General features: G+C 45.2%; 1 protein-coding gene across 5 annotated transcripts in view; it reads right to left on the bottom strand.

Moving 5' to 3' along the window:
- The window catches only part of LOC149347193 (uncharacterized), a 93,660-nt gene that overhangs the window by 67,697 nt on the left and 3,113 nt on the right, over positions 1–22,850 (bottom strand). For 3 of the 5 annotated variants that reach the window (XM_089586928.1, XM_089586929.1, XM_089586931.1), the window contains exon 5: positions 1–22,850. This exon is cut by the window's left edge and continues 9,294 nt beyond it. Coding sequence is in view for 1 of the 5 variants with exons in the window: in XM_089586932.1 (XP_089443058.1) it covers positions 22,753–22,811 (59 nt within the window). In the remaining 4 variants the exon portion in view is untranslated. The other 2 variants (XM_089586930.1, XM_089586932.1) reach the window with 2 other exon arrangements.

The raw sequence follows: 22,850 nt of genomic DNA, 5'->3' as shown, positions 1-22,850 counted from the left end.
ATTTAACCATTTTCAGAGTTTTATCTTCTGAATGAATGCCTTAAATCACGAAAAGTCACGACATACACGAAGATACTGAACAGTGCAACAAGCCATACATAGACTGACGAGGGCCTTTAGTGAGATCAGACACCACGGTCCAAACTATTAGCTACAATACAAACAGCACGAACTGAACAATCACTGCCATGGGGAACCCATCAAATAAAACCTTACTGTTTCACTGTCAACATTCTATAACCAATGCAATACTTGTTGAAATAAACATATCTCCTGCCTTTTGCAACAGGTTGAAAACCCAGAAACCTGATTATTTAGCTACTTGGGAAGAATATGTGAGCACCCATGCAGTGCAAGCTTGATATGTGGTTGGGAGGCAAGCGTATTGATGTGTATGCTGTGTAAACTGCATCAGGTGCCAAGCTATCTGCTGCCAGCATCATTTGCACAAAACATCAGGTCAAGCACTTTAACTTTTTGAGTAGATTTACACCTAAGAGGGCGTACTTCCTGGCTGGACAAAAGTGGAACTTCGATGAGACCAGCTAAGTCCTCGTAAAAATTTCATGAAAATAAATGATGTAATCTGACATCACCCTTCCAAAAGCAAGAAGTTGTGTTTATCATGCTTATAAATACAATTGTGAATATTCATTGTTGCGTAATATAAGAAAAAGTGCTTGGGACTTTTTTCCTTTCTGCATTGCATGCATTACAAAAAACAGCAAGCACATGTAAAAACATCATACAATGACAACTTCTAACAGGGTCATGATAACACAAGCCTCTAGATGCATTTACAGAATCTCCGCTGTGGCTTCCAGTCTGAGTTAGAATCATGAAGGCAACATTATTGTCAAACATTTTCACGAACACATTTCCATCCGGTACGTCATTCTCCTTGCGGAATGGCAGGTAAAGCATAACGTGTTCTCTCTTGTTGTTCACATCGTTCACATAATTCCGACACTACAGTATGGCTGCTTTCTGGTTTGGTTTATGGGGTTTAATGTCCCGAAGCGACTCAGGCTATGAGAGACGCCGTAATGAAGGGCTCCAGAAATTTCGACCACCTAGGGTTCTTTAATGTGCACTGACATCGCACAGTACACGGGCATCTAGAATTTCTCCACCAAAGAACTTCAAATTGCTGATGTTGTATTCTACCCTGAACTCAGCTTAAGACAAATCTTGCATCCTCTCTGGCCTTTGCGGAGCCTTGTGCCATATGTCCGTACTGGCAGAAGGAAGGCCTTCTGCTTCCATTTCAGCCTTAGTCTTGCGACTTCTATGCCTCTCTTCCGGCCAGTGAGTGTTCACATAGATGACATGTGTGCTCGTCTCACACATTTCAAACCGCAGCAGAAACCAGGCCGCTTCCTGGGCAGACATCTCTACTACGTTTAGCATCTTCACTCCCAGCTGTCTCAGTGCTGTTTGAAACGAAAGTTCTGCTTTGAGACTCCTCGATGAGGGACTTGATGGCTTTGCTCAAGTTAGACACGCCTCGGTTGGCCTTATTGACGTATTCAATGACATACGAGGCACAAGCATAGACATCAAGTATCATATCTGTAGATCCATGTTGGATTTGAGCACGGAGGCGATCCACGAGTTGAATGGGTTGACACGTTTGGTCCAGGTCTCTCTAAGCAGTAGAGTTGGTCTAGTCTGTCCGCTTCGTATGACATCTTCGTATTCCTCCAAAGATTTAACTTTGTGATGTTTGAATATCTCATCAAATGACCGATACTCGGTTGTATCCAGTGCCTCATGCATGGCTTCAAATGTCTTCCTAATCCAGTTTGTAATGCTTCATTTTCTTTCCATCACTCTGCAACGGTTGTTGGAGTGAGGTCAACTGCTCCTTGCCATTGGCCAGAAGGGAGCGTTGAATCGACACTTCTTTCGACCACCTTTAGAGCAAGTGTGTGTATGTTGGTGTTTTTGGCAGCGTAACCTCTGTAAAGCTATGTGGTTGACCGATAGAAGATGCTCGGCCATTGTCGTGGTGTTGGGCATAGGTGGTGGTGGTGGTGAAAACATTTATTTGGGGTCGTGACCTGAAGGGTCACGCCCTTACAACCACTAAGTGGAATGAATAGTCAGGCACCCCATTGGCGGTTGCCGCAGCCTGGGCTCGCTGCATTAAGGCCCTTTTGGCCTCGAGGGTGCAGCAACCAGACAGGGCCGCCTCCCAGTCCTCTCGGGTGGGGTTTGGGAATAGGGGGTAGGGATGGGTTCTGCTGGCAGGCCCACACCATGTGGTAGGTGCCAGACACCTCTCCACAGTGTGAGCGCCGCCCGTCGAATTGAGGATCTAAATGCTGTAGAGTTGCCGGGCGCAACATCGTGCTGGTGAGCAGGCCTGGGAGTACCCGCTCATTGGCCTTTCCCAGCCCTTTGCACGGGGTGGGAATGGTTTGGTGCGTGGATTTGTAATAATCGCATATTTCCTTAAAAGTGTAAATCGGATTGAAATCAAACTCCTGGCTGTAGAGAGTATGCAGTTGACCGTCTTTATGGCGAGAAGTGCACAATGCCAGACCACCGGGAGCCCTTCGAACAAACACTCTGCTGTCGTTTTGCCATGTGAACTGATAACCCACCTCTTGAGCACATGTGCATGCCAACCAAAGCAGACATTTCTTCTGCAATGTCAGGTTATCATACAAAATAACTTCAGAGCTTTTTTGCGTCACACTATCATACAAGCTTACTACTGGGCCAGTTCGCTGCTTTCGCTTTGCTTTTTTTTTCGTTTTCCGCGAGACAAGGCGAATCAAAACGGGTTGCCCACGCTCACTCTTTGATGGAAGGCGATGCAGGTCATCCAGGTCTTCTTCCTTCAGCAGAGGAACGCCAATGGTAGTTGCCAACTCATTCACTTTAGCGAGAAAGTTCTCATTTTCTTGAAATTCAACACCACGAGTCTCTAGGTTATTTCTCCGACCATATTGTTCTAGGTTATTGAGTTGTTCTTTGAGGTGCGAAACTTCCTTTTTCTTGGGTGGATTTTTCCACGCGCTCAATGCGAGCCGTTATGTTGGAAAAAGCCAGGTCTTGCTTTGTCAGTCTACCCAGAACCTCATCATATTTGTCTGACATGTGCTGTACGGAAGCTTGAAGACCATGCACTATTTGTTTTATTTCAAGTAGAGAGTCGATCTTTTCTACCAAGGGCATTATGATACGCAATTTTTCATGCATGTCCTTGACTATGGTGGTTAAGTCCTGTTCGCACGCTGAAGTCTGCCTAGTGGCCATGTGGCTGCTGCGTTCGTTTTCAATTCTGCATGTTTGGCACTTCCATTGACTTATACTACCATCACTTCTTGTGAGCTTTCATTGTTAACCCTGAACAGTTGTCGATGTGATAGCTGTTATCACACTCGAGGCAGGTCACGAACAAACTATTTTTTTGGAAGCCAGACTGACACATCCCAGTAAAGCAAAGAATGCTGGCAAAGTAAATCGTTCCTGAAACAAGACGAGTCCAAGTCCTACAAATGCAGTCAGGCTGACTAATATGGCATAAAACACTACTAAGACAGCAGCAGTTCTGTTGAAGCACTATGCGAATCTCCAGTGCATGTGACACCAAATGGCAGGGCATTCTTCAACAAGTTTCAATGCAGTGTGGACGTCTGGCAACGAGTAACAACTTGGCAATGACCTATCCCCAGAATGGAGACTTGGGCTTCATCAGAAATGTCAGAAGGTGGGCTCATAACCAGGTGGTCGCTCCTTGCAAAGCTCAAACTGCGATGGCTGTACTGGTATGGACGGTCTCCGGTGTGCGTCCTCTGGTCGTGCTTCAAGTTGCTCTCAGAAGCTGGTGTGTAGTCACAGGAAGGGCACTTGTCTTCCAACGATGTTTGTTGAGGTGATGCACTGCACGTGTCCTGTGCGCATGCAAAAATGCATCACGAGGTCAACACTGCTTGCAAAGCTCAGGGTGCAATCAATGGATGCACTGGAAGAGGCATTCTCCGATGCGTGTCTTCTCGTGGTGCTTCAAGTTGGCATCAGAAGTTGCACCAGGCACCCTGCAAACAGCCTTGCATGTGGTAAATGTTGCTCTTAGTATGAAGCTTTCTTCAGTTGCGAGGTCTTACGCGGTAAACACAAAGAAAGAGCGTTCAGTCAAACGAACTTGTCCATCGTTCATACGCATTCATAGCACTGTTGTCATGGCCGTCTCCAAACGAAATTCTAGAGGCCCATGTACTGGTTTCATTAATGTGCTGACAGGCGGCAACCAATTCTCCAATCAATATTCCAGCAGAGTACCTCTGTTTGATTGTCATAATGGCCTCTACATTATTGTCAAACATTTTGAAGAATGCATTTCCATCCAGTATGTCATTCTCCTTGCGGAATAGCAGGTAAAGCATAACGTGTTCTCTCTTGTGGTTGCCATCGTCCACGCTATAATTTCGACACCGCAGTATGGCTGCTGTCTGCCTCTTCTTCAAAGTGCTGGTGTATTCCTGCCAGGTTTCACTTCACGTCGATTCCTGCCGTTGCCCATGGAAGCGCGAGCCGGTTGTGACTGTGCTTGCAATTTTGTTATCCGTTCGCGGCATTCTTCGTCTTGTCTGGATGCAGCGGACAGAGCACGCCTCGTTTTCTGCAAAGCCCCTTGGCGAGTTTTCTGTGCTGAGCGCTCGCAGTATGCCGGTTTGCTGTGCACTTAACTGCAGAAATAGACGTGAGGGTGGTTTCGCCGTATTCATGATCCCGCAAGGAAAGCAGGATGGCTTGCGGAGGAAGCAGTGGCTTGAAAATATTGCAAGAAAAGACTTCGTTCCGACCAGAAACCACGTTGACTGTGAGGTAAGATGCCTTTCATATTTTTCGGCTTGAACTCAGTGTTTTAACGGTACATTTTTTATCGTTGCTCATTCTTCCTGCACTACCAAGGTTTTATACTGTACGTGCATTGCTCATCTGTCAAAATTGTCTTGCTCCGAGTTCGAATAATTATATACTGCGTTTTCCTCCCCTCGTATGTTGAGACTTGATTAATTAGCAGCACCGTCCATACTGATTTGTACTGTGAATAGCATGCATTTCAATCCATGAGCTTGCGCACACCTGCCCTGAATATCTTAGAAGGCGTTTTTTTACTGACAACCGAAAAGTGCCTTACTCAAGAGTATGTTATTTCAAGCTTGTAATCTGATATCTGCTTCTCTCAAGTGAAGTGAGAGGGTAGATCAATGATAGCTAGTCCATGCTGTACTTCTATCATTACATTTGCTTTCAATACTGCGGCAATGCATTAGTGGGTGGTGATTGCGGTTTCCTGTTGGCATAGTTACAGGCTATTTCGGCAGAGTTGAAACAAGATCGCGGATGCTTTAAGTTGACATCTACTAATGCAGAGGCCAGGAGACTTTATATCAAGTTAGCCTTTATCTCCCGTCTGAATGTTTGCAATGATTACTCATTCGCTTTTTATAGGTGCATTTTACAGAAGACCAATTCGAGCCCCGTATATTACAACAGTATGGGGGGAAAAAAAGCTGAAGCCTAAGGCAGTCCCGACGCTTCTCTCCCTCATGCCTGTTAAGGAGGGGAAAACCACGGCGAAGGAATGACCTTCAAGATGACAGTAGTAAGTGATTAGTGCTGCTTTCCCCTTCTTCCGTCGTCATCTATTCAAGTATTATTGGTAACCGTAGCGTAATGACGCAGCTACGAGCGCAGTTTTCTTTATGCAGTGAGTATCAGTACAGCATGTTTGCCCGCTTCTTGCAATGCCTCAACAGTACGGCCCGGCACTTCTCTCAGTGAGCATTTCTTTAAGAGGTGTTATTTGTATATATATTCATAGTTTCAGGGGGAGTTAGCACGTTTCTACAAAAATCTTTATTTCTCCATCAGCACCATGTAAATAAAGAGTGTCCTGAGGTGCCTGGTGCGTGCCATTGACTGATCAATCAATCAACATTTATTTCCCGGCAAATCGTAGACAGGTGTCCAGGTCAATCGAAGCATACTGCTTGTTAGAAAGCCAAAAAGCCAGTGTTACATCTTTTACGAGGATATAAAGCATTGCATAGACATAATAAGCATAAAACTTCAAGAAAGAGTAAAAAAACGAAAACAAAAATGTAAGAGAATAAAATTTTACCAATGGTAAATTTTGATTTACATTTAATTGCATCGCATTTCAATATGATCTCTCATGCAGCACCTTGCACCACCACATCGTTCCCTGCGCCATGTAGTGCCTTGGCATCACAGCCCACCATGTCGCCAAGCCCTTGTAAGCGATATTCTTTTAATTGCTCTAGAATTCAGCAGGTGGTCGCGCGTTCGTACACAAGTTTTATTTTTCCACCAGCCCTATCTCAACGGTGTCCTGAAGTGCCTGGTGTGCGCCATGAACTTGGTTTTACCAATGGTAAATTTGGAATCTTTTTTTATTGCATCACATTCCAATATGCTTTTTCATGCAGCGCCTTGACCCACCGCATCGTTTCCTTCGCCATGTAGTGCCTTGTCAACAGGCCCCGCTACATCAGCAAGCACTTGTAAGCGACATGCTTTGTAATTACTCGAGAAATCAGGTGGTGGTCGCTCGTTTTTACAGAAATTTTATTTTTCCATCAGCTCCATCTTATGAGTGCCCGAGCTAACTGTGCTTGCAATGACCATGATTTAATTATTTGAAAATGGTAACATTTAAAATTTTGATTGTTGCATGAATGCAAATATGGCCTTTCATTCAGCTCTCAACCACGGCACCAGTGCCCACGCAATGTAGTCTCTCGGCAATAGGACCCACCACTTCTCTAAGTAAACTCCGCAGTAAGCGATGTTTAGTAAGTGGGCGGTTATGCGCTCATAAATTGATTTCATATTTGTACCAGCCCCATCTGAAGTCCATCGAAAGTTTTATGGCATATGTTACGAGCCGGATTTATAGATAATGGCAAATGACACTTTTTATGCATTACTTTGTAGCATGGGAAAACCAGCGGCGTCATCGAGAATGCAGTGTTTGTTGCTATCAATCCTTTTCTTGTACAGGGAAACGTGATGCATCTCCCTACAAACCCTGCTGATAATTACTCCAGTGGTTCTGTGAACGCCCCAATTATATTTTGGATGCTAAACTATAGGCGTCTTTTTCAGCCTCACAGCAGGAACTCGAGCAACGCACAGCCGCATTGGAGCGCGCTCAAGAGGATTCCAAGTGAAGACTGCTGGTTGCAAAAAGAGATACTTGAAAAGTGAAGCGGAAAAAGAGCTGCCGAAGAAAAAATTCAAAAACCTTTTCAATGAAGATCAGATGTCCTCAATGGAGCGGTTGTCCACTCAGGGTTCACGATGGGAAGCCGACACACTTCTCAAGTCATTGAGGCTACGCCTTGCATCGCATGCGGAACGCAAGGCTATAATCTCCTCGAGAATGCGGTTACCCCTTCCCCTCGGAACGCACACTGCAAAGGCAAAGTACAGCATACGAAGTTTCGACCCGGAGTGCTTAAGGATATTTTGGAACCGCTAAAAATAAAGGTATAAATTTCTGTTTTCTCCGGCTTTTGTGTTGACAGCTTCTTTTATGACCAATCGTGTTTTCCTCCACGCTTTCAAGTTTACTGCTAGGAAAGACTTTCTATTATTGACGTGTTTTCGTTTGCCCTGTGAATAGTATTTCCCGCGCCAAATTGCTCTTGTCAGCAGGGCTGTGAATTTATCTTGAGTCGTTCTTAATTATGATTAGTATTCTGCAGGTCAACCTCATGAAACTGGAGGAACGCCACGCGGTTTTGATGGTTGACGAGATGCAAATCACGTCTGGCCTTGTGTATGATCATTCCTGCCACGATGTTGTGGGTGCACAAACGCTGCCTCTATCTGATGGTTCAATGCCTGATGACTGTTTAGCAACGCGCGGTTTAGTATTTATGCTCGGTGGTCTATCGACTAGATGGAAACAAACCATCGCATATCACCTCACTGGAAACTCAATTCATGCGGCCACTTTTAAAGCACAAGTTGTTGCCGCAATTCCCGAATGCGAGTCCATCGGACTCAACGTTCATGTAGTAGTGCCTGACATGGGAAGTGCGAATAAGGCACTATGGAAGCTGTTCAGAATTACTGTCGGGAAGAACAGCAGGCCACGAACCAGTTGTCCTCACCCCTGTGACCCGCAGAAAAAGCTTTGGCTTATGGCAGATGTCCCTCACTTGCTAAAAAATCTCAGAAATCATTTGACGAGGCCAGCTTATGTACGTTCGTCATGAAATTGTAAAGAAGAATGATTTGCCGACGAATTGCATGAACCTAGAGTTTATCAAGGCTCTTGTGAGGCACGATGAGAAGCATGACATAAAGCTTGCACCACACTTGAACGCTTCTTGCCTTGACCCAAACCACTGCGATAAGATGAAGGTAGGCCCAGCCTTTTCTCTCTTTCATAATGATACGGCCTCTGGTTTGCGTCTTCTTCAGGACAAAGGCAAAATTTCTAGAAATGCGCTTACAACTGCATGGTTCGTTGAAACGGTGTTCAAGTGGTTTCGCCTCATGACTTCCCGGACAACAAAGCTAGCTTTCAGCCACACAAATGAAGAGGAATATGAGAGGAGTGAAGCATTTTTGCATTCAACAGTTGAATTGTTTTCTAGCATTCTTATTGGCTGGCAAAACAGACATGCCTGGAAACCTGTACAAACCGGCATCATTCTAGCAACAAAAGCGGCACTGGAAGTTCAAGACCTTCTCCTAACCACCTACAACTTTCAATACGTCTGTTTAAGTAGGTTAGGTCAAGATGGGCTTGAAAGTTTTTTCTCCACACTGCGTGCCAAGAACCCTGTCCCACGACCATATGAATTCAAATGTAGTTTGAGGAATGCAACACTCGCTCAATTTCTTAAGCCAAGCAAACATGGAAGCTATTCCGAGGATGAAAGTTATTTGTTACTAAATTTGCGCGACACGAGCGAAGTAAACAAAACAGAAAGCATTGACGTTCCCGATGACCTTCTAGACTTGAGCCCTGAACTCGAGCAGTTTGCTAGCGTGCCTGGCAGGCTAGGTAGCTTCGAAACCCACAAAGTACAGTGCGAAGATTTCTACAATTCTCTAGTTGACGGTGACGCATCTGTGAAGTTGATAGACTTGAAAAATTTTTCTGAATGCCACCGGTCCCTGGTTACTCCGTTGCAAGGAGTGGTCGAAGTTATCAAAATCGCTGAAAATTACTTTCGCAACAACACAGAAAGGTTAATAGCAAATTCTGTAAGTATAGTGGACTTACAAGAAGGCATTACAGGGAGCATATCCGTGCAGGCATGCTTCCCTTCTTGCCACAAGATTCTTGAGGCAATTGTTCAACTATTCAGCAAAGTTTGAATGGAGATCCTCGTAAAAAGCGCAGCAGCCAAAAGATGCAGTGCTGCTATTTCAAAATGTGGTAGCAAAAGTATCGGCATGCGTGCTGCTGTGTCAAACATAAAATAAAGTAGGTACACGTATAGTCATGTGTGCAGTAAAGGTACTATCAGGGACAAAATGGCCCAGGATACGCGATCGACATCAAAAGCACACAGCTCTGTTATCTCCCGGTGGTTACAGGCCGTACTTGTCAAGGTAAAACTAGGCCTTGGACTGTAATTTGCGCGTGCGAAATCAGCTTAACAATAGCACACTTCGCATCTATGAGCGAAAATCCCCAATAGCGCGTCCTGGAGACTTTTGTCCCCGGCAGTATGCTAGCTGTCTCTGTCAAAAAGGATATTTTGCGTCATACTTCAGGAAAGGGGAGTCGGGTGTTGAAGTTGAACGTTATAGGCGCTGGAACAGTAAGCCGTGCCAAGTGATGTTTTCGCGAAACATCAGAATTCAAATTACCAAAGTCCACAGCAGGACGACTTGTTTTTATGACGACGTGCACTTTTAATTTATCGCAGCTTATAAATAAGGCTTGTTGGTGTGATTGCTGGCCACACACAAAAACGAATATCCTCAGCATCCGCGCGTGGCAGTTTCTTTTCAAATGGCCCCAGCTCAAATGAAAATGTGCTAGCCACTGCGCCATGCTGTTTTCATTATAATAAAGCCGTTGTTCGGAACGAACGAGCCGTTCAAGTATGATCCACTTAATCAGCTTTTGGCGTACTGATGCGGGTGTATTAAAGTAAATACGGTTATCGCTTTGTGCTATGATGTTGTTCTTATTGTTGTTTTTAGGGTTTCTCACTTTCTTCATTGTCATCAACACTGCGCAGCACGTTGCACTGCACGACAGATATAAGGATGCTGATGATGAGTATTTTTACTTCCCCTTCTATTTCACACATGCCTTGTGGACCAAAATAAAAGATTCTGCTGACCGTGCACTTTTTGTCTTGCTATAAAAATATGTGGCCTCATCAAAAGCTCAATTTGAAATTGCCTACAAAGGAACTTGACTTCGCCGCTAACATGAACAGTATATTACAATGAATCGCTTTTATTATCAATTTTTACTGGTAGTTTCTGAACCAGGCACATGCTGTTTCTTTAACAGCTTATTTTGCCCCGTTGTCGCTGCTTTCGCATGAACCCGTCTGCGGCCGAAGAGAACCACTCACGTCTTTGGGCATGTGAACGATGGCATGCCTACTTATGGGGTCGTCCATTCACATTGAAAATGGACCATCAAGCTTTGGTTTCATTGCTTTCAGGACAGGGCACCGGTCGAAGACCGCTTCGAATTGCAAGATGGTACAATAGATCATTGTGCTATAACTTTGACGTTCAGCACTACAAAGGATCTAACAACGAAGTGGCCGATGCACTTTCTCGACTGCCAGTGCTAGTTCCTGACAGTGAGTCAGATGACAGAGAAGAAGTAATCGCTTACATTGAACCAGCTTGTATCACAGGTCAGGAGTTTAAGACAGCCCTCATAGGACACGCTTGTCTACAGAAAGTGCAACAGTATGTCCTTTCCAACTGGCCGATTGCCAATAAGTTGCCTTCGGAACTTCAACCTTTTTTCCGTTTAAGAGCTGAACTCTCTATCATTGATGGTCTTTTGCATCGAGCTGATCGAATTTTAGTTCCCATTTCATTGATTGATCAGTTCATTGCTATGGCTCATGAGGCCCACAAGGGATTGTCCGCACTAAGGCACGTCTCAGGGAAAAGTTTTGGTGGCCTGCGATAGACAGGCAAATTGAAATAAGGGAGTAATTACTCATTACTCATTTTTCTTTAACTACGAAGTTTCTGAGAAAGCTGTACAGCTTTCCTTTGTAGCCGTATGGCTGCGCTCGGGTGGATGCCAATGAGTAATTACTCCCTTATTACAAATCTACTCCACCTTGGGGGATTCCCCTAAAACATTTGACAAACACAGTTCCCACTTCGAGTTATTGATCAATTCGCTCTCGTCCTACCATAAGCTTGCCGTCCTGGTTAGCTGAATTGGTAGAGCGACTGCTCCGGTGTAGCGGTGGTCCTGGGTTCGAACCCCGGACCAGGACGAATTTTTCTTTAACTACGAAGTTTCTGAGAAAGCTGTACAGCTTTCCTTTGTAGCCGTATGGCTGCGCTCAGGTGGATGCCAATGAGTAATTACTCCCTTATTACAAATCTACTCCACCTTGGGGGATTCCCCTAAAACATTTGACAAACACAGGCAAATTGAAAATGCTATTAAGAACTGTTCTATGTGCATAGAAGCGGACAAAACCATGAAGACTTCTGTAGCTCCTTTACAACCAGACCCTTATCCAGAGCCGCCATGGCAAAAAGTGGCTATAGACATAATTGGTCTTTTTGAAAAAGCCCCTGCCGACTGCCGGTATGCAATTACATAAGGGGGCTATATTCCAAGTGGCCTGAGGTGAAGTTCACCTCACAAATCACAACCACACTCATTACTGATTTCCTTCTTGAAGTTTTGGCCCATGAGGGTAATCCTGAGGTCATTTCAGACCAGGGGCCACAATTCATGTCCAAAGAATTCTATACATTCCTCAGCACCAGAGGTATCAAACTGAGTCATTCATCCAGGTACTACCCCCAGGCCAATGGCCAAGTCGAACATTTCAACCACACCCTCAAATCCTATGTTCAAATGCATCTTTGGAAAAGCGTCCACTTAAAACTGCTGTGCATGAGTACTCGGGCATCTACCGTTCAACTCCACATGCTACTACAGGCATAGCTCGGTCAGTATTACTCCATGGTTGGTCCCATAGAACTCGACTAGACATCACTGGATTTTCTTCTGTAGTGCCTTTGTTACATCGTAATCCATTTTTGTTTAAGCTATTCAGAAGCTCAGTGAGAGGGTGACACAGAAGCAAACATACACTAAGGAATATACACACAGGAGGCATGCTGCAAAGCCTCCACCAGTTCATGTTGGAGGTCATGTGAGAGTTAGCAAACCCATAATCCATTTCAAAACTGACAGAGCCTTCTCCAAACCACAAATCATTGCAAAACAAGGACATTTCGTTTACAATGGAAAGGTGTGGAATGCATCAAAGCTTGCCAAGAGTCAACAATCCAGTTTCCAAGAACCGGAAGAGTTAGACTTGTTTTTGATGCTGTCTGCATACGACACCAGGAGCCATCCAACTGCATCTACAACTCAAGTCTACACTCATAGTTCTACGATGTCTAGACAGTACATAAGTCGTGAACGTCCTCTGCGAATCTTCGCAGAACATGCGTCACTCCCTTCAGTGGATGATCCTTCAGTGTGTGGTGATCCTTCAGTGTGTAGTGATACTGAATCTTCACAATACACAATAGTGCAATTTTTTTTAACAGTGGTCTGTGCCTGCCAGTGTCCAGAGTGGTGACAGCCAGAACTCTCACCACCCCTCCTTCAAGCAACCAGGTGACCGCACCGACTTTTCTCCAGGGAACTCCAGGGACTTTTCTCCAGGCCTGCAGTCTGAAAGTCCCCATCTGGAACCCGCACAGCGGCCAAAGAAGCCTCTTCGTGAGCCTTTGTGGCTCGGGCACTTTGTGCCAAAGTGACTTGTGTGCTTACATGTACATTTCTTAGTGTGTACAGGGAGACAGTTTGTGGTTTCTTGTTTGTGTCAATTTTAAAAAAGCTGTGAATCTTTTTTCCCAAGGGAGTGTGTTTTCTTGTTTGTGTGTCAATTTTTAATGTATCTTTGAATCTTTTTCCCCAAGGAAGGGAGTATGTTGTATTGTGGTTTATGTGTTTCCTGTGCTTGTTTCACTTCGTTTCGGTTTTGTGGATTGTCATGTATTCTTGTCTCGTGACATCATCTTGTGTATATATATGCTGTGTCCGTCAAATAAAGCGTCTTGGTCTTGTTCTTGGCCTTGGGACAGCAGCACAGACTTGCCTCTCCGTACTAAGATGGCCAACACCACAGTAGCACTGTGCAAATTTGTTGTATCTTGGTAGGAGTGCCACTAACTATTCATTTTGTTGCATTTTTTGAGTTAATACACTGAAGCCTGAGCATAAAGCAATTAAAAATGTCTTGGAAAGAGTGCACCTACATAGTCATTACTATGGAACGAGCCAAAAACATAATCGGCCATTGTACGAATCCTCTATGCTTACCGACAACAGAAGCTTCAAGTTTAAGAAGCTGAGAACGTCGCCTACTGTGGCGTGTTGACAGCACTGCAGCACTGCGACCTGGCAGTGCACGTTTGCATATCGAACACACAACTCTTCCACGTGCGTATTTTTTCTAGGGGTTCTAGGAAACCACTTATGTGATAATTCCAAAAGAAATGGTCTCAAGCATTCACAGTGAAAATTTCATTTTTCCAACTGAAATTCCCAGAAGTAGAATGGTGGGAAGCATTCATTCCTACCGCCCAACAGGTGCACAGCTTTTCCTAAAGTGTTAATTCAGTAAGAACACATCAGACTGCAATGCTTACTGCAGACTGAGAGAATAAAATAAACATTCTTAGAACAGTCCTTCAGTTGAAAAGAATTGCAGCCGGCTCCTTTCCAGAGTCCAGCCATAGAGGACAAGTGAATCATGTATTTTACCCACATTGAGAAAACGGACATATCCTCAAATGCTAACCCATTTTTACTATTGGTCTGCTTGCTCGGCCATGTTTGTGGCATTATAATGGTCAGGAAGCCGAGTCAAATAATCAGAGCATAGTCATGGATGTACTGCACCTGCCCATTATGAGTACTATTGACAGCATGAGAAATGCAAAGTCCAAGCCATATTTACTTGAAGCATGAATTTGTAGTAAACTAATGCTTTTAGATTGGTTACGAATCTGAATCAAAATTGCAGGGGACACTACAGCTCCGCCTTGAGGGTATGACACGATAGCACAGTGAGTCAATTCTCATATCTCCAGAAGGTCACTCACTAGATTTATAGATCCCCGAGAGTCCTCATACCCATTCTGGTGCAGTGATGCAGCGGTTGAGTGATGCACCACTACCCTCCGATGGCAGGTGCTCTCAGCTGTGGGCCCTGCGCAGCGTAGGTTGCTCTTCCTGAGCGACCAGTCACTAATTTAGATGCCACCTGCTACGTTGGGCAGATTGTGATGATGCTGAAAGCTGTGCCCTAGGTGACCCACCTGCTTCCTAGGTTGCTCTCTGGGGACCACCTTAGACACACATGCCCATGATTTTTCACTCAACACCAACTCCGGATTTTCTGGAGATTAGAGCCTTTAATGCTCTCACGTCATTTATCATGCACCCCCCAGAAAAAACAATCGTTCATGACTACAGGTTTGGTTACACATGTTACGACATCGTACACCAGCATTCTGACATCCTCCAAATTTCACGTCTCAGATGGCAGCTTTTGTGCTAATGGGATATACAGTGCTCTCGCATTGCTAAGGGTAAACAAATGCAATATTTAAACATAAGCTAAATGCTAGGCCTTGCCACAAACAAGCGGGCGGGGTGTTTCCTCCCACCGTGCTTGGCTACGGCGCCCTCTTGTGTGTGCCAAAGCACCCTTTCAGCAAGTGACCCCGAAAAAAAAATTTAATGTAAGATTCCAGCGACAAAGAATATACACAGCGTGAGCAAATGTAACAACTGTCACCACTTGCTAACAGAAAGGGATAGGATGGTGTAGGATTTATATAAAAGTAGGCAAAATGACAGCAACAATCAGTTTCAAAACATGAACAAATTAGAAGAATCTCGTCACTTAAAGTGGGCCGCGCTATAATGATTGTCTGGGCTGAACAGCTCTCCCGTGGGGACTGGGCGGGTTATTTCTCGAGCCAGCAAATGAATGCATGGATTATCCAGGAAGGAAGCATATCAAGGTATCAATAAGATGTGAAGATTGTGTTGGCTGTTCTTTCCCAGTGAGAAATTCCAGCCAGATGTCTGGCCACAGACTGCCGTGGAGCTGTCATAAAGGTGACTAGGTGGAACCAGAAGAGAAATGCTCTCCGAGTAAAACATTCCACTGATAGAATTTTGCGACGTCACGTTGTCAGGGTGAAACTACTGAATTATGTTCCACCAGCGGAATGCTTTTTTCAATCAACTCGAGATATTCTTTTGGGGCCTACTACCTGATAGGCAATATACACTATCGAAGACATTTCATCGTCAGGGTCCTTTGTTCTGACATTGTAGGACCGCATTATCCCCTGACGTTGCGTCGCATGACGTCCACGTAATATTTCAGGTTCCCCGGCCATCCAGTGTCAGTTGATTCTTCTGCAGGTCGCATCAGTATCGCCAGTATTGCGCTAAGTGGCTGGACTCTGTAACATCTAGTTAAGGAATTGAACTAAATCTGATTTTTTTGGGGGGCCTAATCCGCAGCTGCAGCAGTGGCGTATGCCACGATAATATGCGTTCATATATTCTCTTGATATCGCTTCTTGTTCTTGAAACATGCCCCTAGGACTCGAGTACACCAGCTGTAGAGTTCGGGGGGGGATACGTTGTTTGTTGTACTTTCGATTCCAATGCGGCTCTCCGTCTGCCATGAATGCCGCTACAACGCGGCTGTTACATAATCCGCTATGTGAATACGCTTGAAACAGATCTCTGCAAGCCGATCACACTGGCTGTACAGGCATGACACGTATCCGCGTCGTGTATTAAGCAGCTTCCAACATACTGAGCGGTGCACTGCTGGCATTCACAGTGGGCGTCAATGGCAATAGGTCTGACCAGCAACATGAAGGCAGAAAAAATATTTCAGCCTTCAAAGCCAGCCCTAGTCGCGAAAGACATGGCCAAAGCATTATGGGGCTTTGAGGGGCTAGCCGAACGTACGTTCGGTGGAAAGCCAGTCCCCAAGGACTACCACAAAGATGGTGTCCTCTCAAGAAAACAGCTTACTCCTGAGAAGGTGGCCCTTAATGTTGGTATGCAACATTAGCCTCTAATTATATTGATATAGCTCAGATGGTGAAACAGTATGACCCCTGGCCCAGTTTTCTTGTTCAGTCTGAGTCCACAGTAGTAGACACTGTGATTCAGGCCTCTGATTCAGCCGACTTCACAGAAGCCCCTCACTCACATCCTTGGTATGCCCTTGCTCAAAACAGAGAGAGAGATGTACAACCTGCTGACAAGAATAAAGGCCGGACACACATGTTATAGAGTAATGAACTTCTACTCTAGACCTGGAGGCCCCCATGCATTGGATGTGGTCCTTGTAAGTGGGGTACATTCTGCCATTGCCGTCTTTCCTATCTATCATGTAGTGCACAAAAGGGAAGACTCTCAAAAGAAACCCATCAGGATGGTTTCGGGAGTAGTTTTCAGAGGTCCTCATCATGTCAGAGAGGCAACTGACAAGACCAATCTACTGGTCATAGAGAAGGTGAACACTGAATGCGATGTGCACAGAGTGCTAGAGAAGGGAGTGCTCCTAGAAGGAAATTGGTTCCTGAGAAGTAATGCGAATCTGAAAAGCAGAGGCACCTTGTTTATCTTTCTAAGTATGGAGATACACCGATCTTTAATCAAAGGTTCACGCATATACCGAGTTTTTAGTAAGAAACGCAAAGAAAACCTGCCCTCACTGGGATTAAGAAAGCTGGCAAGAAAGGGAAGAATCACTCCAACATGACTATACATGCATTTTGCTTTCAAATGGCGAGCGATATGAAATGGAGGAAGGCTCATCAGCAAGTGACCCCACTACCAAGTCTTCAGCCGGATCTGAAATAACGCACACCGCCGAAAGGGCCCGGGAACTTCAGCTTGCAGCAGAAATGAAAATAAGATTTGGAATACAGCCTCGTGACGAAGAGGGTGAGGAAATGGAGGAACAACCCACGTATGAAGATGAAGGATTAACTTGCCTTCTGATCATGGAGGACACAGATGAAGAAGCGGGCAGAGCCTACTGCAGAGCCTGCGGGACTCAAACCACTAGTCGTTGAGTCGAGTTACAATGACGGCTTCAGATATGTCATACTGGAAGGAGCGATCCACTCCAAGCACATACAAGCGGCCTACACAGCTTGGGGGATCAAAACAGACGAAGCATGGGACTTGCTCGATAAGAAAACGCGGAAGTTAACTGCGAGGGACCCTGCTACAATATGGCGAGAAGTCTCTGATGAAACTAGCACCCCGTCAGAACACATAGGGTTAGTCGTGTCCGTAGCCACTGATGAAATAGTTCTACTATTTCAACAACCATTTCCGAAAAAGCTGATGCCACCTATTTGGCATACCTGCACAATGCCTTCTTAGTCCTGATGAACTACGCAGGGGAACTAATGGTCTCGCATGCTCACTTCGCAGAAATGCAACGGGACAAGTCGCCATGGAAGCGGATCTTCTCAGAAGTTCTATCAGTCCCAAAGAAGTACCATGCGGAAAGACTGACCGAAATCATACTCATGGGGATCCTTGGAGGCAGCCAAGAAGAAGGTCACTTCGCCATTCTAAAGATGGTATACATGCTTCTTCTCGAATACAAGAATTCGGAACAAGTCTTTGTATTAGATCTGAAAGCTTTGACCGAGGCAATTCTTCCTAGACTTCTGAGCTGTATCCATAATTGTGGATATGACTTTTCCTCATTGTTTTTTTGTTTTTCTCCTTGACTTTTTGCAGAAACATTGACCTCCTGGGGCTCAAAGATAGGCATCTGAACACAGGAAACAATCAGAAAGCTGCCAACGATCCTGTTGCAGAAAATTCAGGATGTCCGCAAGAGCGCGAAGTGGCAGCTTCTTACCAACACGAGTCAAGATTGACGACGCACACATGACTGCAGCTGTGAGACTAAAAAGTAGCTATGGATTCATAGCTACTTTGATATCTCACAGCTGTGTAACTTCATTGTAGCCGCTTGACAACATTCAGGTTTTAATTTTTTTTATTCGGTACCTGCATCGCCAGTAAGGCACTAGAGCAGGTTTATACTATTAATTATTCTGTCATGCTACACTCAGTTTGGATATCAGATATGAAATAAAGTGCAAATAAGTTTTACTCAAGACTACAAACTGTCGCTGAGAGGCAGCGTAGTCGCATGGCAAGTGGTCGCTCTTGCCGAGTGGGACCACTTGCCAGAATAGGATGGCCTGCTTTCTAGTGATTACTAAAGATGGCAATGGCCAAAGTGAGGTTGTGGCAGTCGGTCTTTTAGCCACAGAAGATAGTGAAACTCTGGAATGGCTTAAGACATTCAGAGCTCACCAAAAACTGAGAGTCCATTAGGGTAACTATGTCAAATAAAGACCTCAAACAGCGTCAAATGGCTACTAGTCTTTGCCAAGCCTTCATTTCACATATGTTTCTTCCACACTCTTCAAACATTCAGAAGGGAGATAAGCATGAAAAAAGATTTCAAGGCTGGTCCAGGAGAAGACAGCCCTGGATCTACTTCAGAGCATGGTCCATGCGCAGAGTGAAGAAGAGTATGTCCACCTAGATGCTCATATTGCCATCCCATTTGTGAGGAATGGATCATGGGCATCAAGTGGTCATGTGCAAATTTTATGAATTCAACAGACGGTCATGCAGAGCCCATTAATGCAAAGCTCAAGAGCACTGTTGAGCGATTCACCTCATTGGAAAATTTTGTGCATATTCTTCACATTTTTACACTCAACAAAAAGGTGACGCACAAAGTACCACCAATGTTTCCAAAACGGCACGTCACTTCAAGCAATGATGAAGCTCACGTGCTGTACTGTGAGCTTTTGACACAATACGCATTCAGGCATGTGGAGCGGCAGCTGCATCTCTCATCGAGTGTGTGCGTGAATTTCGAGTATGAGCAGGTGGCAAAGGTCAGTGGCATGGAAAGCTCTGCTGCAAATGACTGCTCCCGTGGGTTCACGAATGCAATGCTGCTTCCATGCTGTCACATCTTTGCAGTGACACACTGCTCTGGACATCGCAAGCTTGATGGAAGGAAGCCTTTGCAGCAACTGGTGATCGTCGAAACTGCGTGCACTAACCGTAACAGTGCTCTTGGATTGTGAGCACAATGAAATGGCAGCGGTACATGTGGAAAAAACAGCAGGACGCGAGAGTTCTTTCAAGCCACCAAAAATTTAGGAAAGCAGCTGTAATCGCAGGAAAGCTTGCAAGCCACAGTCTGCAAGATCTGCTTTGCCACTCGATGAATGGGTATAATGTGCACTGGCAAAGAAAAGACAATTGTTCAGAAGCAGCAGGCCGCAAGAGCACAGTACGTGCTTTTGAAGAAATATCTGCACAAAGTGATTGTCCTGCAGAGAATGCTGAAGCTGCTTTGAAAAGAAAAACTGACGACATAATGGCCCTTGATGACCTCATCATAGATGCGTGTCTCACACTGTACCTGTGGAAAATCAGTAATATCCACAGCTACCGAAGATGGCAATGCACGTGACTCTGACCACGCCAACGATAATTTGGAACATGAAGGGCCCTTGATTGTGAGAGGTGGAAGCCTACTCTAGACTAGACTACAGAGGTGCGATTACCAGTGGCTCTCAATTTTTGTCTCAATTTTGAGACTGTGATGTCAAGATGACACCGCGAGACGCTGACCGCGGAATCAACCAATTAGCAGAGAGGTCACAGTGGCTAGTAGAAGGGCTTTGCCCCAGAAGCATTTATTTGCACAATAAGTGGCCGTATGCTAATGTTTTGCACGCCGTGAATAAAATGAACGATGTTCTATTTTGCTAACAAACAATGTTTCAAACTCGACAACATAAAGCAAGACAAGAAGCGTCCTCAGTTTCCAATTAAGTATGCTCTTCTGTCACTTTTGCTGCCGCGAGGGCGCGCTGACGGCGGAAAAGCGTGAACATGGCAGCCTGCTAGAAAACAGCTGATTCCTCAAGTAGTTCCTGGTTTTTTTGCGTCGTTTAAAAGAAAAGCACTTTGCGGATGTTTTTAGTGTGCAGAAAAATCTGATTGAAGACAGAGAATGTTATGAGTACGCAGAGATGAAGTAACAAGCAGCGCTGGGTTCGAACGATAAGACAACTTATTGTGGTGTGTTCTTTTTTGGTGCTTGCTATCGATGACAAAAATGGACCAAAGATGCTCTTAGGGGCAAGTGTGTGATCTGTGGTTCTGCTTTGCTTGGGAAATACAAGACGACCGTGCAGAGTAACGCGTGGGGCAAAATAAGGTTGTATGGCTGTATGATCTGCATTGTATGTAAGTGCGTAAGTTAAGAACGAACAACGACAAGAAAAACAATTAGGTGCACACCAACCGCCTTGCTGCTTCGTAACCTTGCAATAAGTTGTTGGAATACAGCGCACATCTATGGTCTGCTGTGTGAACCCAAGTCATCGATAGCACGCGTATATGCTCTGTTAACCCAAGTTGTAAATTCCCCATTATTTCCTTATTTAATTCCCTGACCGATGCCGGAAAAAAAAGGCCAGGGAATTTGCACGATTAACCGTTATCATTCAAAATGGCGTTGGTTAAGGGGTCAGTCTGGGTGTCCCGCACACAGTATCTTTTCATGCTGGAGTTCTTGGAGGAGCACCCGGCTCTGGCACAGCCAGCTTCACCCCTTTCCGCAATGTACACGGCGGCTCGCAAGCGCGAGTTATGGTGCAAGCTGGCGGACCTCCTCAACGAGATGGGCCCGGCCGTTAAAACTGTGCCCCTCTGGTGCCACACTTGGCAGGTGTGGGCCAGCCGCTGTAAGGAGGAGGCTGAGTTTTTGGCCGCAGGAAGGTGAGCGTGTCAACATCGGTCTGTCGAATGGTCCTTGATCATGCCTCTCCACATCCTATCACAGGCGCACTGGAGGCGGCAGGCTGCCGGGGCTGTCAGGCCGCGTTGTGAAGCTGCGGTAGCCGGTGAGCGCGCAAGGCGTGGCGCCGCCTATGTTCACAACCTCCCAGGTATGTGATAAGCCACGGTGGCGTTACAGATAGTTTCATGTTTGCTGATCATGAAGGGTTCTTGTGTGAACCTCAGAGCCATGTTCTGTGAGCAATGTGCCCACAGAATGAACTTCGAGACACTCGTGCATGAACGTGCGGCGTTGTGCCTCTTGCAGTACGAGCCCCGCGTGTCCGTCGGGAAGGTGGCTGGAACGAGCGGCCTGCAGCAGGCAGAGGTGCGCTCACCAGCTGGTAGGTGAATTTTCAACCATTTGATATGTACAGCTTACAACTTGTGTACATTAATCACCTCATTGTGATTTTTTTTTTACTTTTGAATATGAATGCCTAAACTCCTGGAGGTAGCAAATGCAACCTCATGTTATGTACCTTGTATTTTCTTCTCTTGTGACTCAGTACTGGGTAACTGCACTTCACCCCAGTACAATACATGTGTGCTGAAACTGTCCACTAAGCAGTGGTGTCTTGTGGAATGACTTTGCATAGACGGCATCTCTCCAGATGAAGAATTGCTGGAGGTGGCATACGAGGAAGAAGTATCTAGTGAAGAGGAACGGAAGGAGCAGCCTTGTGCCGCAATTTCTGCAGCACTTGTCGAGATATGTTATTTACTGTTGATGGTATTGCAAGCACGGCATTTTGCGTTTGACTGTTCAAACAGGAACACTTGTGTGAAATGTTGCTCCAAAAAATAAAAGAAGCACGCTGAAAGGGCCCCTAAAATGATTTCGATGTGCATAATGCAGGCATACAGATCTGTAGAGGAGTTGTTTGTGGGTATTCCGAGCCAAATTCTAAAGCTGTGCATGGACCCTGTAATTTAAAAATATTTTTTGATAATCACTGCTTGCAGCAGCTTGCAACCCATTAGGGTGACACACCTCTCCGCGCATCCCCTACCCTGACGACGTTGGGCAGACGAGGCGACGTTGGGCAGACAAGGCGAGCTTCAAAGCTGGCTCTTCTGCCCACTGATGTCTTTTAATAAAAAATATTTAATAGTAAATATATATTATATTATATATTATTATGTATTATATACATTACATAAAAAATATATATTAAAAAGTATTTTTAATTACAGGGTCCATGCACAGCTCTCAATTTTGTCTCGGAATATCCACAAAGACCACATGTACAGATCTGTTCTACAATATGCTTATCAAAATCATTGCAAGTCCCTTGAATGCACGTCATTAAAAAAAAATTGCTTTAGTGGGACTTTCTCATTTCGACAAACATCACAACCATTTGGTGGCTCCTTCAACAACACTTTAATTATCCCCTTAAGCACACATACCACGGAACGCGGGTGATTTGACAAGAGCAACGGCGTAGGAGGGTGTACAAAGATGGTTTTGACTTGCTGGACTAGCTGTTTAGACGCCATTTTCAACTCAAGGAGGCTGCACAATGACTGTACGACAAGCTCACCGATGAGCTGGGAAGTGTACTGGTGAGCACACTGTCAGTGAGTTGCAGCTGGTGTGCATACTTGCTTCTCTTCCACCGGGGGATTCCAGGCACACACA

This window comes from Amblyomma mixtum, chromosome 4, assembly GCF_055824585.1.
Source record: "Amblyomma mixtum isolate Tamu chromosome 4, ASM5582458v1, whole genome shotgun sequence".
Lineage (NCBI taxonomy): Eukaryota > Metazoa > Arthropoda > Arachnida > Ixodida > Ixodidae > Amblyomma > Amblyomma mixtum.
Note: the sequence above shows the minus strand (reverse complement) of the source record. Positions and strands in the feature narration are given on the sequence as shown.